This window comes from Talpa europaea (genome assembly GCF_964194135.1).
Source record: "Talpa europaea genome assembly, chromosome: 10".
NCBI classification, from domain to species: Eukaryota; Metazoa; Chordata; class Mammalia; order Eulipotyphla; family Talpidae; genus Talpa; species Talpa europaea.
Window position 1 is genome coordinate 46265140 of NC_140077.1, and position 19587 is coordinate 46284726.

A 19587-nucleotide genomic window follows, 5' to 3' on the forward strand; every position below is an offset into this window, starting at 1 on the left:
TATTCTCCATACTGTCCTCATACCTACCCCCTATTAAAACATTGAACCTCATTATGTTGACTGTGGTCTTTGCTCACATTTGAAAATAATCTATTAGGTGGTAAAAACACATCTTTAGAATCTAATGTACTTGGATTTGAATCCCCAACTCTACTGTATGAGCCTTGGCAAGTTGTTCAACAACTGTTGTCCTCATTTTGCTCCTTATTAAAATGGTTGTTACACCTGTTTCGTAGGTTGATTTGAGAGTGAGTTGAGAATAGAACAGGCCCCATTCATCATAAATTTTTCCTGTGTCACCACCTCCAACTTTTCAGTTGTATTATCCATGGGAGCAAATAACATGTAAGTTAATAATCCTGCTGATTTAAGAATTTTCAGATGTTTATGTTGAAAGAGCTAATAAGGAGCAAAATTTATGAAGTCTGCCATGAAATCACCTGGTCATTTTATATATAGTTTGTACTGTGTTGTGCATTCATCCAGTTAGGAAAAAAATATTCACAAAAGACTTAGCAAACTGTATTCACATTGGTACAGGAAACACATGAATTAATTTTAGATAATAAAAAGTAATTAAATTACTTCGTAAAAGTAAATTTATGGGAGACTATTTTGAATGACTTAGCATGCATCAGAGGTTCTGATTTAGTAAATCTAGTATGGACCCAAGGGATTTGGGGTCATTTTGATCTCTGAAGTAACTCTTAGGAATGGTAGGTGGCAAAAATTTAATCCAATAAATGGGAAAAAAAATAACTATCAACTTAATACATTTATCTTAACACTATGATTTACAGTAATCGAGATAAATAAATTCAATAAGTGAATCTTACTGAAAATAATAATTCTGCAATATTTTTAAATTGCTCAATACCTAGGCAGTCTTTCATTTTATATAAGCTGAGGCAAAGATAGCATTACAGAACCTTCAAGGCCACACAGTTTTAGTGTACATTATACAATGCAAGACATGAAAGTCAGTTTACAAAAGATAAATTTGTGGATAATATTTCCTATTAGAAAACAAAAGGTGTTCGCTTCAAGGACCATTTATCATATGGTTTCTTGGCACATTTGAAGTATTATTTGGTTATAAAACAACCAAATTTCATTTAGATTTTTTCAGGAAGACACATGTCATATAAAAACCTATAAATGTTTGGGAGAGAGGAGGGAAATAACTCATGAGTTCTCTCAGTCTTAGGTTCTGAAGAACTCTATTGTCCTTAATATAAAGGTAAATAATCACTTTTAAACATAAATTTTACACTAAATTAAAACATGCTAAATATAAGCAGCATCTTATAATAAAGTATAATGCAAGTCATGAGAGACATTTAAATATCCTGTAACACTGTTATCTTTTCTTGAAATGTTTAAATATTTCCTTCCTATTACATTTGATAGTAAAATAACGCACAATTGTCAGTCTACTTTACCCTTTGGGGTATGTCAGAGTTATGACACCATTAATCCAGGGTCTCCTGTCCTTGGTACCTCTCCAGTTAGAGACAACTGTGCTGAATTGAGAAGGCAGTAGAAATAGTTGTAAGCTCTTACTGCAGAACAACCTTTCTGGATTCTTACTGCATAACCAATCCAGCTGGATCTGGGACATTTTATGTGTCATGAAGTTGTTAGACTGTTTCCCAGAGTGTATTACTCTAGAGAGTTCTTACCTTCTTTCCTGAAGACAAATCACCTCTCCTTTCATTGTGCTGCCAGCTACCCATCACAGCTGATTTTCTTCCTTCCAGTTTACTAGTAGCTTATATCAAGATCTATTTTCCTATGCTTTCAGTTGCTTTAGTTATTTGAATGTTTGGCTTGACAGATGGTATCTTCCAGTCAGGAACAAATAAAAATATATATGTTTAGTCCCATAGACAGTGGTTTTATTTTTGAATATAATTTTGCAGAATGACTTTGTTACTTCTAATTATTTTGTGATGTCAGTCTAATCTGATTTCAAATCAGGATTATGCCATTTCTCTCCAAGGCTAAACTTGGGCAAATTTTCATTCCTTCTAAAATTATAATTTATATTAAAAACCTGTATGGGTTTATAGTTTTCTTAAACATTCCCGAGGGAGTAAGAATAAAGGTTGAAAAGAATGAGGTGATCAGTAAAATATTTGCCCACTAGTGGACATTTTAGCATCTATATATTAGTTTGGATAAATTGTATCTTACCTTTACTAGGAGAATAGAGAGTTATTCTCTGTTATGACAGGTATAAGAATTAATGGTTTAGTAAATATCCTTGTTAAAACATACAAAAAGGAAAAAAAGAAAAAAATTATAAAGCTTAGTCTATAAATTAGCTATAAATTTGTATTCAGTTGAACATGTGTTGTAGATGTGTTCAGTCTCACACTGTGGATCTATGTTACAACTCCCCATACAATTTCAGTTTCGGTGATCTTTGGTTTCTTTCTTTGTGTGTCTCAATTTCATGTCTGCACCTTGTGCTTTATCCAGTCTCTTCTTGGGTGCACTTGTTTTGCACATTTGAAAAAGGTCTGATTTGTTAAGAAATACCAGGCTTACTATAATGTTTTGAGCAGAGTTTTAACGTGAGAGCCCAAAATAGCACTCAGAAAGAGTTCATACTATGCAGATAGAGGAAATGAGATAAATTAGAAATTATTAAATAATACAACAAACATTTTTTTTTTAATCCTGTTCCCTATCTCCGGAAATTCTCAGGGTCTGATGAGAAAAAATATTTTCGTATAGTGGAATGACTAACAGTGCTTGCATTTTGAGACTAACTCAACTTCACCAATTATTAGTCTTGTGTTCTTGGTGGGTCTTAACTTCTTTGAGATTATCTCTCCATAGGATGGTTATGAAAGATAAAATGAGATGATTTGTATAAAATATGGTTTGTAAACCTCAAAACACTGCATAACTTTGTTTTGTTGCAGCAGCTGATGTTATTTTAACCACACTGGGTTAAATTCTGTATTTTTCAACTTCAAATGTGTAAACATTTCAGATGTATAAATATAAATAGGTGAGCAATAGACAAAAAGGGAGACATGGGGATAGGGTTGTTAGAGGAAGTGGGAGGTTATTGATGCTGAAAAAGATAGGTTAGAAATAAAGATTGTTGACACAAATATAGAAATTATAAATGTATGGTAAAAATTCAGAAACAATTATCTCTAGCAGGTTTTTACTCTCCACCCACCTCCCTCCTTCCCCTGGACATGGCAGAGTTAAAATTAAGGAAAAAAATAACCCAGCATCTTCTGTTTTCTTGTTTAAGATCCTTTGGGTTTAATGTCAAGTATGAGAAATCTCAAAGATCTTCATCTTTTTGGCTTTTACTGTAGTAAGTTCTCAGATGCATAGAGCTACGGTTCGGTTCCATGGTGACTGCATCTATTTATAGTTGTTCACTTTAGATGAACTTAAAATGGTTAAGAAAAAAATTGGTTCGCTTCAGGAAATCAAGGGCATGCACTTGTGAGCCTCCCTGGAAACTTAAAATTTCTAAAAGTCATTTATCACTTTGAAAATATCTGGAACTAGGTATTAAAGTGCTTATTTATACAAATTAAAAGATGTTTGAATCTTTGCAAGGACAAATTCTAATGAGAAGAGTTACAAATACCATTTTGGTTTACATATGTATAAAATTTGGTGACTTATTTCAGGCCCACAAAAGATTGATTTATAATTAACTCTTTATAATTTGCTAATGGTACAAAGCAAAATTGTAATGTAGAGGATTAAGAATACTGATACCACATTGCAAAGAAATTAGAGAAAGGATTAAAACTAGACTTAAATTGAAGAAAATTTTGTAATAGTAAATAATATATGTTAATAGTTACAAAATCTGGGATGCTAAATAGCTGATATAAGTACTGTGACATTTAGTTTAATTTAAATTAGTAATAGAGTTTGTTCCCATGGACATTTTGCATTTTTTCTTCCTGACATTATATATTTTGAATAAAAATATGGTCTACATTTTTAATGTTCATTCTTCTTGAAGTTGCTCTTAAATTTGCCATAGTAAGTCCTGCATAAAATTAGATTTTTATAGTTATGATTTCTCTGGGGAAAAAAGAAAAATTAAAAGTTTGACATTGTTTTTCACAAATTCTTTTTTTCATTGTTTTGCCTATTAGGTTGACATATTTTCAATGTGTTCATAATGGCATGAATATAAAATGACAACATAAAAAAGCACTGCTAGTGCAACAGATGTTGAAACATAGTTTTATATTAAAAAAACACACAAAAGATTGTGTGAATGCCGGTGATAAGGTAACAATATTTTCAAACAATAACCTGTATCAAGCAAACAACAGAAAGAAGTTAATTACTTCAGCCATTGAGATGTCAGGTTTTTATAATTTGATTTGAATTTACTTTAGAATACATTCACATAATCAATATATGATCTGGGGTGGCTTCAGAAATATTCTGGATTACTTTTTGGATAATTTGGAGGTGAATCACATTATGGATGGCAAAATGAAACAAATTAAGATGTTTACAATCTACTTGAGTGATAAAACTCTCCACAATGGCTCATATTTATATTGAATGAGCTGTTCTCCCCCAGGAGAGAATTGATGTAGCACACAAAGCGAAATTTTCAGCTATTTCCTTTGAGATATTCCCAAAATATAGTCTCATAGTTTTAAATGAGACCTTGTCTTTATAACCAGGCACATTTTGCACTGACTGATAGTTATTTTTAGGTAAACCGCTTTGGGTTAATTAGGAGAAAAATTGCTACTGTACAGTTATAATGCTCTCTCCTCCCACCTTGGCCTGAAAATAATGAGATGTAACAAAAGTTTTTCTTTGTCATTGGCAGCTGCACCTTTTAAGTGTATTAGTCTGTTGCTGTGGTTACTGCCTTTGTTTCCAGTGATGCTTTGTCCATGCTTGCCCCCACCCTTAACAATGGGTTACTCAGAAGAATGAAATAATGAGTCATTCATTCGGAAATATGTGGTTAAAACATCCCTCTTTATCATTACATTTCACTGCTTAGAAACTAGGCTGTAATTCAAGGCAACAGTTAAGTCTGAGAAGTGTTAAAAAAAAATCTTTGATTTTTTTTTCATTTATAAGAAAAACCTGTCTATGTAATTGAAGAACTTCTTACAAGTCTCAACAATTAAACCCTTTTTGGTTAATGTATTATTTCTGGAACAAGTAGATAAAATTCTACGCAGTAAGCATGATAAAAATCGTGCATGTTTTGCACAGCACAGAATTTTAGAGTCAAGGTTTTTGGGCACAAAAGCAGTAACAAAACAGTCCCTACAAAACTGAATAACTGTATAACACAAGAAATAATTTTTGTTAATTTCAAATTTTAGAAACTGAAATGTGTAAAGTTTGTAAAGTAAAATGTAATTAAATTATGGTACTGTACATACCAGTTGTTCCTATAATTGAAACTTTACAATATGAAAAATACATTAGCTCTGTACAGTTTTTACAGGTAGGTAGGATGAGTTTTGGAAAAAAAAAAGATTTCTTTTTCCTTTTTCAGGGTCATACTCTGTTTAAGTCAAAAAATACTGCACAACTTAGCTAATTACAAAGTGTAGACTTAAAACAATTCATGTCTTCTTTATTTCATGAATCAAATCTTGGATTTTTGTTTATTTAAACAGGGGATTTGTTTTGCTTTGCTTTGAGAGTCCACAATGAACAAATCTTCCTCATTTTGTCCTTGAGATTACAGTTTGGTGGCAACCCTTGGCTACCACTTAGCTCAGTCAAGCCAGCTGCTGTTTATGGTCACTGATTCGGCCAGCTGTTGTAATTGTGCTCAGGTCCAGCTCAGTCTCTAGGTGTGTTTCCATCGTATCTTCCTGTGCATTCGTTTCAAAGGATTTATGAGAGAGAAGTTCATGATGCACCCCACAGTAACTTATTGTGGGCTGGTCGTATGCCAGAAATGTTGACACATTCATTGATAAAGGTATCTGGGAAAAAATGACATGAGAAAAGTCAGTTATAAAAATACAGACATCTTTCAGGGCAAGATTTGGATACTGCTCAGTGCTGAGCTGATTAAGCTCTACCTTTATATCTGTGACTCCACTGTCCCGTGCTATCTCACTAATGTCCTTCATTCTCATGCTAAAGCACGATGCACCATTTTTTTAAAGATTTATTTTTTATTTCTCCCTACAAGAACTGGGGTGTAGGCCAGAAGTGCAGGGGATGAGAAGATTCACGAGAGACAGAGTGGGGAGCATACCATGCAGATCTACTGAAATATACTGCTGAGGGGAACAGCGGGCGAGACAGGATAGGTCTGCTGCACCATGTGGGTCAGCTCCCTGGCCAGGGATGGAACTCATGCTGCAGTAGGTGGTGATGGCTTGATAGTGCTGAGACTTTAACACCTGTGCCACTAGGGAGACCCTGGTGCAACAATTTTACAGGCTGAGGAGCAGCTCAATTCTTAACTAGAAACTTCAGATAAATAGTAGCCTGTGGGTTCTGAAAATGCTAATTTTTTTTGGGGAAAAATGCTTTTCCTCACTGAGGTAAAACTGGTTTTAAAACTAATAAAACTAGTACTTGGTCCTATATAGAATGAGGATACAATGTAACAATCATTCTCAAATTTGTATTTGCGTAAAATTCACCTCCCCTTCTTCTACTCTAACCCCTACCAGCTCGCCATAGTTTCTGATTCAGTAGGCCTGGCATTGGGCCTGGACTGAACATTTCTTGTACATTTGCATATGATGCTGGTGCTGTTGATCCACGCCACAGCCTTTGAGAACCACGGCAGAAAAAAATTGTCTAGGTGAGATATTTTGGCTCTTCTTACCTAGTTATTTCCTAATATTTATTTCACCATGAGAATCCTTTGAAACATTAATATTTGTAGCCTCATTTATATATCTAAAAATTAGAATTCTAGAATTCCAAGGAAGAATCTATAGCCCTAAGAAAGTCTGAAGTAACCATTGACATGTATGTGGAAGGGACTCCTTTGCTAATTGTGGCTTAATGAAATTATGCAGGTCCTAAAGAGCTGAGGAAAAAGCAAGAGTGACTGTTAGAAGCAGACACAAAACATGTTACAGACAAAAGAGTAGTCTGAAATTTAATCTGATGTCAAAGTCTATCAATTATTCACATTTTTAAAATAAGATTAAAAACTTGTTCTACAAAGTACATGATTTGAGGAAACTTCAGCCCTGATCTTTGTTCAATAACTTAATTACTGATTCATTTTTTAAAATTTCCCTGGATAAAAACTTCCATTCCATTTTAGTGCGTGAGTAAAATATATTCTGTTCGAGTACATGAGACTAAATTGAGTACATGATCCTTTCTGATCTCAGTTGATATTATTAGATCCTCAAACTAAAATCAATAGAATGTCTGTTTTATTACTTTATCAACTCCTTTACTTTCTTTGCACTTTTCTCCATGCATATGACCCCTCTTTGCCTCTTCTCCTTCCATCCTTACAATTCTGCCTGTATTTGTTTCTCCTTAAATAAAAGTTGGTTGAACAAATATTTTCTATTCAATAGAAGTATTCAATCATTTTGAGATTATTATTTGTTTTTAATGTTAACATTTCAATGTATCAAATATATTGGGTTTATACCTTGGAGACAGAAATGTAAACTAGTTTCTCAAATTAAGATACTATGTGACTCTTCTATCTGTGTGGATTTTTTAATTGAAAAGCATGCAGTATTGATGTGTGAATAAACTTCATATACTTAAAAAAAGTCTAAATGATTGAAAGATCAGAGAGTAAATTGGATGCTTCCAGAGATGCTCATTTAAAATAAGAATTCCTTTTGTTACAGATGTAATACCTTAGATAACTAACCTATATTATTATGCAAAAGTAATTGTGCACCATGAATAGATTTGAGTTATAAGAGAGAATGGAAATAGAACTGTGACTATGTCCAAGAGTTTTACATTAGCCTCTGGGAAATCAAAGCCATGGGTCATATATCTGTAGGATTTTATTTACTTGTTCTTATTTATCATAAAAAACTTATACTTCATGCATATATCATTCCTGGCTTACTTGGAATTAACTCTACTGTGAATGATTTATAATATCTGTGGTCACAATTTATGAAAAATAATAATCATTCATCTATTCTATGGATGTATGTGTTTGAACATATGCTTTTCTGCTCGACTTGATGTCTAGAGGCTGCTGGTACCCAGAGTGAAAGCCCTAATTTGAATCATATTAATTAAGTAGGTAACTCATTGTTTATTAAAAATTTTTCTTTTCTTTAGAATTTATTTTTGGATATATCTTATTTTAAAACAACGGATGCCATGTTTGTACTTTTTCAACGTGGATGTTTAATGTGTACTTTCCCCCTGCAATTGACAATGATTCTTAAAGTTGATGACATCTTAATATATAGAAAATAACATAAGGAGATGTATCAGTAAGTAGAATTTAACAACTAGCCATATCTCAATACAGCATCATAGTGTATCTTTCCCAGGTTGACTTAAATTTTTTGAAACTCTAAGAGTTGACATTAGATATATTCACATTTGTAGTTATGAGTACATACCTATAATGATATACATATATGCACAATATGTATTATATACAAAACACACATATATGTATAATTTTACAGTCAATTATAATTTCAAAGTCATTTTAATCAGATATGGGAAATGTAGATTTTGGTGATACATTAGTTTTAGACAACTAATGCATATTTTTATCTATATAAAACATATCTATATATGTATAGATGGTGGATGGATAGTGACGAAATAACTATCTGCTGCCATTAAACAAACATCTTAAGGTTCACATACCATCCATGTAAATCCTTTCCTGTCACAAAATCATTAAATGCAACAGCCTCTTCTCTTTCTTCACACAACCTTCAAATGACTTTTGTTTGCTTTTCCCTTTTCAGTCTGACATTGGTGTTCTCTGTTCATTAATATGTTTGTATATTAATATACTGAAGCAGGATTGCCATAACTGTTTCCTTCTGTGGCTAGGTTGTTCAACAGGACAGTCCAGTTTATGCTTATTATCTTATTTTGGAAATTTAATCACTTGGTCTACTTGAAGATGACCTAAATATGTTATTTCATAAAATGAAAATGAGCAATGACCCTGGATGACTGACTATTTAGTCAGAATGGTTCCAGGAAGGGCAGTAGGGGGTTTAAAGTCTGTTTTCGTAGACTGTTAGAAGACTCTAAAGTGTCTGTAGAATCTTCTGGTCATTTTTATGAGAAATAGGTTTCTTTTAGTGTATTTTAACTTGATAATCTATTAATAATTACTCACAGTTTCCTTCAACCTCAGACCAGGGTTTTCCATGTGACATAATTATTTCTAAGGCATAACTTACAGTGATCCAGGGTATGAAATCTTGCTTTGCAGAAAGCAATGTCATCTGAAGTCTGAGCTAAGAAATTATTATACGCTATTCTAACAATGAAAGTTAGTAGTTGATCAATTATTAAGGAAATTCTCCTTAAGGTAAATTTGATTCTACTAAATTAGTTACTGTTTTGAATATCAATGATATTTACCTAGGCAGCAACTTTCCAGTGTTTGACTAAATATGAGGGATGTTTCTTTTACAAACTAAAATTTTAAAAAGTTAGATGAATAAAAGTAACTTCTTATTAATTGCATTTTTCCCATTCATAAATTATATTTGAGCTTTTGCTTTTGAAAAGAAACAATAATTTTTTTATTTCTCAATTTGTGACTAAGTATAAATGGTCCTTTTAACCTTATATTCACTGCATAAATAATAAATCTATGTTTATATGAATATATGCTGTGTATATGAGCATGCATATATGTTGCTCATATTCTAATCAGTTGGTTCCAAATCATTTTAATAGCCCTTCTGATGGAGAGCTAGGTTTATTTTAAGTGCAATACTCAAAAAAAAAAAGACAGTCCATTTTTAAGAGGGGGTTATAAAAAGATTTTTTCCCTCTTGGAATTATAAAGCACAGGAATTGTTTGTTGTTATTTCTGAATAGTTTTGAGTAACTGTATAACTATTGATTATTTTTGGGTAGAATGCCCATGTTGTACCACATTTTATGAGGGAAAGCCTCCATTTTTATAAGACCAAATGTTATCTAACAACTATTATAAATTTCTAAGTTTTTGAATGGATACTTTATGGTTTTTGTAGCCATTGTGAAAGGATCAGACTTACTTTACAAAGGAATTATTTTTTTGAGATGTAGCTTTTATCACTATCAGTTTTTCTTTATTTTAATTTGTAAGAGTCTTATTATATTCTTTTATTAAGTTTTTCATTGACATACCCTTTCACTATAACATTAAATGGGTTTCAGATGTGTATATTACAAATCAACATCTGCATATATTAGGTTCACCACTAAAAGTCCAAATATATCCATTACAGAGACCTATTATTTTACTTTTGCAAATATATAAATAAATAATATATAAATAGGGAGTAGGCATTATAGTATTTATGCAATTAGTAACATTTCTCTAATTTAGCTCTAAATTTGTTCCAAACTGAGCTTGGCATATCTGCATCCAAACTGACTCTTTTTTCCTTCGGTCCCTATTTTATTACAGGGAGCACTTATCAATTAATTTAACTTCACCAATAAACTTTGACTCTTCTGTCTGTTCTTTCATATGTCCCATTACTTGTCAGTTAACTTTTGACATCAGTGACATTTATCTTTTTCATGTACCTGCTTCATCAGCTATGTTACCATTCTCTTGGCTCAAAATATCATTACCTTGTTTGCTTTAATGATTGCAAGTCTGGTCTTGCTAGCCAATAGAGTTGCAAATAAAACTAAACATTGTAAGTTCATTTCTGAATAAGATTAACTACATTTTTACTTAACTCATAGCAAGAAACATGTGGAAAACAGTGAATGCATTTCGGGGGTCTCTTTTTGGTCATATCTGAAGCATTACTTTGCATTTGGAAAACAGTGGAATTTATATTTCCTAAGAAATTAGTTTCCTTAAAAATATTATTTCATATGTACATATGAGTATGAGTATACATACATATGTGTGTATATATGTCATACCACTGCCTTTACAGTTCTCAATTAAGAATCTTTAGAATTTCCATAGTGGTCTCTCTGCCTAGTTCATGTTAGCAACTATGGGCATTTGTTCCATCTCCTGGTTGACATCTTCCTGGACATGAGTTTCATATCTTCTTCATTATCAACACTACCATTTACTGAGCAATTGTTGTTTGTTAGTTACCTTGCTGGACATTGTAATCTTATTTAAACCTCCAAGTCTGCTGAAGGTAAATATAATTGTTCTCATCTTATAATTGAGAAAACAAAAATTAGAGTTTAAGTAATTAGTCTAAAATAACACCACTTAGCTGACTATCACTTATCTAACTTATGCAGGCTTTGGAGGCTAGAGAGTTGAACAAAATATAATGTGTCTGATACTGTTTATATATCAGTTCCCAACATTTGGGTTTTATTTCCAGAAGAGTGAGCACTATGATTTCCTATGCTATACCATAGCTTAATGGTACTGTCTTGCCCATTTGGTCCTTAGGAAACAAACATATAGTTTATCAGGGCTTCATGATCTGGGTAGATGATGACAGTTCAAAATATTAGCCCTCTGCTTCTTACTAAAGTCATTTTGGCCAATATAATGGGTAAGGAAAATAATCTAATCTGAAGAACATTTTGGACTGGGAAAGGACTCTTATTGTGGCCACTCTATGTACCTGTACTGTAGGGTTTGAAAGAAGCACTTCTGCATGACTGCCCTAAGACTGTGGCCAACATCAGGAGGCAGTTGGGGTTGCCTATGTAGCCTTTGACTGATTGTGTGGCCATGGTCTGAGGTGGCCTGGGAGTAGCTCAGAAATTATATCAGAGGCTCCCCTGGTGGCGCAGCGGTTGAGTGCTGGGTTGCGAAACTGCCTGCAGCATCTGCAGCGCTGGTTTGATCCTGGCCACCGGGTGAGGGTCCCACATGGCGCGTAGACCTCTCCTGCTGCCCGCTGCTCCCCTCAGCAGTGTACTTCGTCAGTCTGCTTGTTCTGTTCCCCACTCTGGCTCTGGTGAATTCTCTCACCTTCCCGTGCTTCTGAGTGTACCCAGTGCTTGTATAAATAAATAAATAAATCTTAAAAAAAAAAAAGGAATTACATCAAGTACCTGCACAGGAACTCCTCCCTGTGAATGTAGACATGTCCTCTCCATTCCCCATAAAAATTGATTACACTTTGTCTCCCATGGACTGTGTTCCTCCTGCTGATTGTCACATCAATCCTGCTAGTTTATTACTGCTAATAAATAGCAAGAGGGCTATTCATTGAGCAGCAGAGTCTTGTCTTGCAAACCTGCTCCATGACTTGTCCCTCAGTGTGTCTTATGGACCTGCTGGCACATTCCCCACTCAATAGCTTATATATACTCTAGGATACAAATATATAAAAAATTGTTTATGGAGGCCTATAGGGATTTTAAAGTAAATTTCTTTATTGACTTGGAAATTAGTAGAAATATTTCCAATTACATGACATTAACTTTTGTTTTTAATAAAACATGCAAAATGTTATTTTGTTTCATAGAAAATTGATTTCTTTCTATGTTGGGGGACAGCAGGATTGAGCATATGGAGAAACAATGAAAAGGACAATTTCTGTTCTTTGGCAAGATCAAACTATTTTGGAAGATAGCTAATGCAGGAGAGTAAAGGATGGCAATGGATAAGGTGAGACAACAGACATTTTGTGTGTGTGAAAGAATGTGTGTGTGTGTGTATCTACATATATATTTGTTTGATATCATTTTATTATATTGTTGATGAAAAAAAAATCAATACTTTGGCAGGGTCACTGTATGTGTAAAGTTTTCAAGTTCTTCCCCTTCTGCATGTGTTTTCTCCAGTTACTTGGGTTTCCTCCCACATCTGAAAGATGTGTACATTAGGTAAACTGATGTGTCTCAAGTGTTTCAGCATGATTGTGTGTGTGAGTGTGTGTGTGTTAATGTGCCCTGTTATAGAATAGTATCCTGTACAGAGATGGTTTCTTCCTTGTTCCTTGGACAGCCAGGCTAGTTTCTTGTTGCCTGAGATCCAGAACTGGAAGAAGTAGTTTGGAAAAGGAATGAATGAATGAATACAACATATAGTTTATTCAGGTGAAAGTGTTTTGGATCTCTATATAGAAGTTTGATGGTGTTTTTGTGACGAAATATGCCATAGGAACTTGACTCTTATTTGTATCAAACAACCCATGGAAAATTGGTTTGGCTATTTATTTTGGCTTAAAATCAGTTTTCTGGAACCTATTGGTGATACTGAGAATATATAGTATATGTGTACAGGAGCCAATAGATATATATTTTTATGTGTCAATAAGGACACTGTAGAGATGTACATATGAATTATAATAGTTATTAGAATCAGGGAGAGCACAGTCTATATATTTTTGTAGGGTGTGTTGTGTGTGCATTTGATCAGTCTTTTGGAACTGGGACATGAACCTTACATGTACTCTGGGAAACACATATGTATAAGACATACATATATGCATGCTGTACTCTGATTGACTGATTCTACCAAATATTGCATTCTTCTATTTGGGGTCCAAACTAGTCATTTTTCTTTGAAAATAATGTTATTTCACTGATTTATTGACAAAACTCAATATTGATGAGCAGTGATTCAATATTTACATTTATAGACTCTTTCACAGAGATAATATATTTTACTTTGAAATTGATTTATTTTTTGAAAAGCTATCTCTTGGAACTCTTTAGCTTTCTAATGGTTAGTTTGTATGAGTACAACAGACTGTTGGGTCGTTAATTTTTAATTATGTTGATTCTACTAGTAATTTATTTAAATAAACATTTTCAAGAAGTAATTAAGAATCTGAATTTATGTTTTGTTACCTTTAAATAAAAAATACTTTAAAAATAATAAAGTTTAAAATTCTCAGATGTAACCTGGGTCTTAGTATTCAGTTTTGGACATTTCTTAAGAGTTACTTGCCATTTAAAATAACAGTTGTGTCCTAATATCACAATATAGCATATTAAGGCAGGAACGATTTGGTTGTCAGAAAAGTCATGATTCATTTTTTGCTTAAAAAACAGAAAAACTACTTCGTGACTTTTCCAACAAGCCAATAAGTATGATTTTTAAAAATTTCAAGTGTCTGTAACTTGAAAATAATGTGAAAACATTGTTTGCAGATGGATAACAATTTTTGTTGACTTCTGTATGGAAAGTCATTACGATGATTCCTACAAAGTGAAATAATAAAGTGAAAAAAAAAGAAAATGAGTTGAAAGTCTAGAATTCTCCTTGCACCAAAATGAATTAAAGAAAAACTCCTGAATTTTAGCTTTGTGTGTTTTGCAAATCTCAAAAATGCACCTATCACTTGTGAGCTTTAGGAAATGCAGGTATCTTTATCTTTGCACTTAAAAAACACTCAAATATTTAAATGATATTGCCACTCGGGAATGTATTTTTTTTTCACAAAGCAATTTGTCATTCAGTTTTGTGACAGGAAATAAGTAGGTGTTGGCTATATGCATCATTTTCATAAATTCACATACAAGTATCTATCAAACCAAACAGATACTCATTCATTAGATTATTCACTTCACAAAGATTTGCTGAGTGTCTTATGAGAGTCTGGTACTGTGCTAAATGCTGAAGATACACCAAGACATTGTCCCCAAGGCTTCTGGACGGAACATACCCTTTCTAACACATGCTTAACAAGTGGAAGAGAGAGGATTCCATAAAGGGAGAGCATTTAATTTCTCCCCATTGGCATCTCTCAATCACCCATTCACTCCTCTTACTCTCTGTCTTCAAGGTACTTCCTTAATACTACTTTTATGGTGTGTACATTTTGAGTTCAGTCTTCTGTGTTCTTCACTTGTGCAGCATGTTTCATACTAAATAATAACCCTTATGAGTGCTAAATTCTATGACTAACCATAGTTCTCTATGCTTTTTATTTTCACATATGGTCCTTCAATTATAGTAAGCACTAAATACTTGTGGAATGACTGAATACATAAATGGATGAATTTGTTGAATAATGGGTACTTAATATAGTCTTGGAATAAATTAAAAGCCTTCATCTCAGAATGCATGGCCCTTATGTCTAATATTATCTGCCAAAGTCTTTCATCCAAGTCTTTCATCCAACTAGTAACCAGGGCTGACCCTGCTTATTTTCCAAGGTCAGCACTTTCAGGGTGGTATGGCCATAAAATATCCTGTTAAAGTCTATCGATGTCAAGACCAAGCCATTATGATTCTGTTATGGAAGTAGAGGGCTGCAATGAATTTTCAAAACTCCACGCTAATGATGAGAAATATAACACTACATTATAATGTTTGAGATCCTTCTTTATTTTATTTAAAAATTATTTAAACATTTTATATATTGTAAAATGTATTATTTATTGATATTAAATATATGAAACTTTAAAAAACAATATTAAAAATAAAATATCATTCTTCATTTAGTGATTTTTCTCCTATAAATTTTAGAATGTTATGTCTGCACTTTGTCCTTTCATACTTTCCACACCTGCATGTTCCAAACTCTTAAGTAGTCTCTAGAAGCATGCCCCATGATCTCCAACAGTTTGGTACACCTGCCAAATTAGCTTCCTCAGAAATGGACTCAGCCTTGGATCCTTCTGTGTTAACCTCCTTTTTATTTTTGTACTGCTAGTAAAACGGGATGTTTCTTTTTTACTGAGGCAAAGCAAAATGCCCCAAACTGTTTTCATTTACATGCAAATCTTTCTGCACAGTCCGATGCCTGCTAAATTGGCACTGTTGTCAGGTAAAGTGATGGAACCCGAATTGAGAGTATGGCTCAAAGGCCCCACTAATCTTGACACTATGTTTCCAAATCTGTTTCTTTATATTATGTGAGGAGGTGCCATTGTTAATCATTTTGAAAACTATCTTCTTTTCCTTTTTTTTGTAGAAATTGCAGCTACCATAGTACTCAAAAAATCATGTAGATATAGCCTTTACAGATATTTCAAATCTAGGTTTTGCATAATTCTATGAGAATGAAAATCACCAAATAAATTAAACAGTACAAAATGAACAACAAATAACAAGTATTTGGTATTGTTATAGAAGTAACTGGTGAGAACAACTCTCTGTAAATATGACTGACATGTCATTGTGAGTCCCATAGAGATGCTCTTCATGGAATTTCCCTAACATTGGAATTCCCTGTTATGATTTCTGATATCCTACTTGCCTTCCAACTGGTTTTTATTCTCCACTATCTTGCAGTTCTTGTATTCTTTATAAACAGATTCTACATTTATGACATACCAGATCTCGAAGCTTGTCTTTCTTTACCAGGACTTTGATATCACAACATTATTAGGATTCTCATTTCTGCCTAGGACTCGGAGGGCAGCACTCCAGGGTTCATTGAATCCTAGTAGTTATCATCCAATCAAATAGGCTTTCAAATAACATGACTATTTACTAATTAGTATTGAGTTTCTCTTCAAACTTATTATTTAGTTAATTGATATTTTGGTTGAAATTATCTTTGAACTCAACTGGAATAATATGCGTCTGCTAAGTTGTATAAAAGTTCTGCACTTGGAGATTTCAAATATTACTACCTTTATGAAAACCCCTCGAATGAGTCTGATTATGTGAGTATGAGCTCCTGCCCCATGAATTTCTTTAGAATTTATAAACATGTAAGTAACAATATGTGCCATTATTTTTATCCATCCACTCACCATCTGTCTATCCATCCATCCATCCATTATTGCCTGCTCTTGGAAACCTGAGTGAACATAACCAATACACTGGCCTCACAAGAAATCAGCTGTGAAATACTTTTTCCTTGGTAGCTGGAAGTGTGTGCAGGATATGACGGGAGTTGGGGGAAGATCTCTTGCCTTTTCCATGAGGCAATTTGTAGATGACACCATGTTTGAGTTGATCTTCTTGGTCTTATTTTATATATTATCATTATTTCTGCTGTAGTAACATTGTCTAGATTTTAAATTCTATAGAGAGTAAAGACTTCTTGAGTTATATGTGCTTTGGTATTGGTAAAATTTTGAAAATTCTTGTTAGGGGAAAGATTGTAAGGGAACAGAACTACTTTATAAAGGTTTATATTTTTATCTTTATGTTTGTAATGAAGATTTCATGATCAGGGATGAGCTAATATGTACAGTTAACCTAATTATTACTTCCAATTTGTATATGACACAAGATAAGTCTTAATGGTATAGTTTTTATTATAATATAGCAAAATAATTCTTGTTGCTTTTTAAGTAAATAGCAACTCAAAGTTGAATTAGCACATGCAGATTATATGAAAGATGATTGTCATTATAATGATTGAAAGTAATACTGAAGATGGGGTGTGTAGTTCTTTTCAGTATTGTTTCATTTAACATTAGTCTCTTTTTTAGTTAAAGTTACATGTAGTATTTATCAACTATCATTTTCAAGGCTTAATTTTGTTACTTTGCTACATAAGAGATAAAACATCTTTCATTTTTTAGTAATAATGAACAAACTAAAAGGTTGTGTCTTTGATCAGCGTTATGTGATCGGTCAGAAAATTATGTTGATAATCTTCAACTGTGACTTTAATAAAATTAATTTAAATCAAACTACATTAAAAATGAGGTGTTTTTTCTTAATGGCCCACCTTGTGTCATTAACAATGTAGATTATTTTCAACTCAAGTTTCAATGTAAATATCATATGCAATTTAAAAAATCTGAATACTTTAGGCCAGATTGGGCATTTTAAAACTCAATTCTAAAAAAAAAAAAATGTGAAGTCTAAGGTTGCTTAACAATCTCTTTACTATCATCAGGATACTCTACTCAGAGAATAGGTTTTTAATTCCCTTTAACATGGCTGGACAGTAACATTATAAAAGAATCAAATATAAAATAATGATACAATTTTATGTAAGAATTTTTACTGTTGGTTCCTTATGTTTTATAATTTATACTGCTAATTAATAACCTGAATAACAGCAGATCAGTGATAAAGGATGAACATTAATTTATAAACATATACTTCATGTAGGTTCTCTGTAGGATATCATTTTTTGTGAAAAACTTTAATATTACATCATTATGGCTAGAATTAGTAGCTTATAATATTCATTGTAATATTTAAGTATTCCTTAACTAAGTGTCAAAATTTTTAAAAGGAAGAACTTTTCATGAATCTTACAAAAATTTATAATTAGTGACATTTAATGTAAATTTAGAAATTCTAATTTAATGTAGGGGTCAAAATATTTATTTTTCTTGTGGCTACTAGAGAAGATGTTCTTACCTGAAAGGATCTTAGGGTAGATTGGTAGATTAATGTTTAAATTAACATAACTGTTAATATCTGGTTTTCACTTTTCAGATTGAGCTTTACAATCCATCAATTATGTTCTGATATCTTGTAAGATAATATAGATTTATGTCTAATACATTATATGTTCTATATAATACATGTAATTTATAATATACATTATATGTAAGCATATTTTATGTGTATAAGCTTTTTTTTTATATACACACACACAACCTGGTTAGTGACTTTTTTCCCTAATGGGAGTGTCTGGGTAATTTCTTCCTGTTCTTTTTCCTCACTCATAAGTTTTTGTAGTATTGTACACCAGACAGTCAAAGACAATGAAGTAATAGATAGGAGGATAGATTTCCCACTCTATTTGACCTTCTATCATCTTGCAGAACGTGTGAATTAAAATAAAAAATTAATAGGTAATCATGAAACAACTTACGAATATAGATGCAAAGAGAATGATTTCAGTGTATGATATTTTGTACTTGTTTATAGGGAAACATGGAGCTCCTGATCCCACATTCTCCTTGAGAAATTTTTTAAAAATAAGGCAACTTTTCTTTGAGCTGGCATTGACATTAGGAAATGATTGATTATATTCCCAACTGAATTAACCATATGTCTCTCTTATCTTAATAGATCAGTGATAAGAATTTTCTTACCCTTCTTTCTACATGCCTTTTTATTTGCTTCAATTATTTGCATTTTAATAAAATATTTGAAACTTTTAGAAGTAAATTAAATGCTTTAAAATGTGTAACAGGAACTATGCAAAATGCCTGTGTAAAGAAATAATTATGTAAAATAATAATTATGAATGGATTATTTATTTTTAATGTTAATAATTTTTTTTTATTTAGGGTTATAAAATTGAGACCCATTTAAATTATTAGGCAGGAGGAATGATATATAGTTGTCTAACTGTTGTGCTAATGTTGAGCAGTGATCACTATCTAGTATCTGAATAACATAGATTTTAGTTTCTTCTGAAGGGAAATTTAAAGATAAAAATCAACATAGAACATAAAAATAATAAAATTTCACATATAGCTTGAATGTAATTAAAATTCTAAGGACATTGTTGAAATGTTGTATTCAGATAGACAATGAAAAAATAATACAATGGGATAAAGTGATTCTCTTTCAGGGATGAGTGTGGCAAGAAAAATAAGGCTATCATTTAGCAGTGAGATGACATT

At 32.4% G+C, this 19587-nt stretch overlaps 2 protein-coding genes across 2 annotated transcripts in view; one reads left to right on the forward strand and one right to left on the reverse strand.

Moving 5' to 3' along the window:
* The window catches only part of CTNNA3 (catenin alpha 3), a gene marked incomplete at both ends in the record, with an annotated part of 1381762 nt that overhangs the window by 367459 nt on the left and 994716 nt on the right, over positions 1 to 19587 (forward strand). The gene's annotated exons all lie outside the window — the stretch shown is intronic.
* LRRTM3 (leucine rich repeat transmembrane neuronal 3) overlaps positions 5763 to 19587 on the reverse strand; it is a gene marked incomplete at both ends in the record, with an annotated part of 153881 nt that continues 140056 nt past the window's right edge. Inside the window, one exon of the mRNA XM_084246220.1 lies at positions 5763 to 5972. Within this exon, the coding sequence (XP_084102346.1) occupies positions 5763 to 5972 (210 nt within the window). The remainder of the gene's footprint in view (positions 5973 to 19587) is intronic.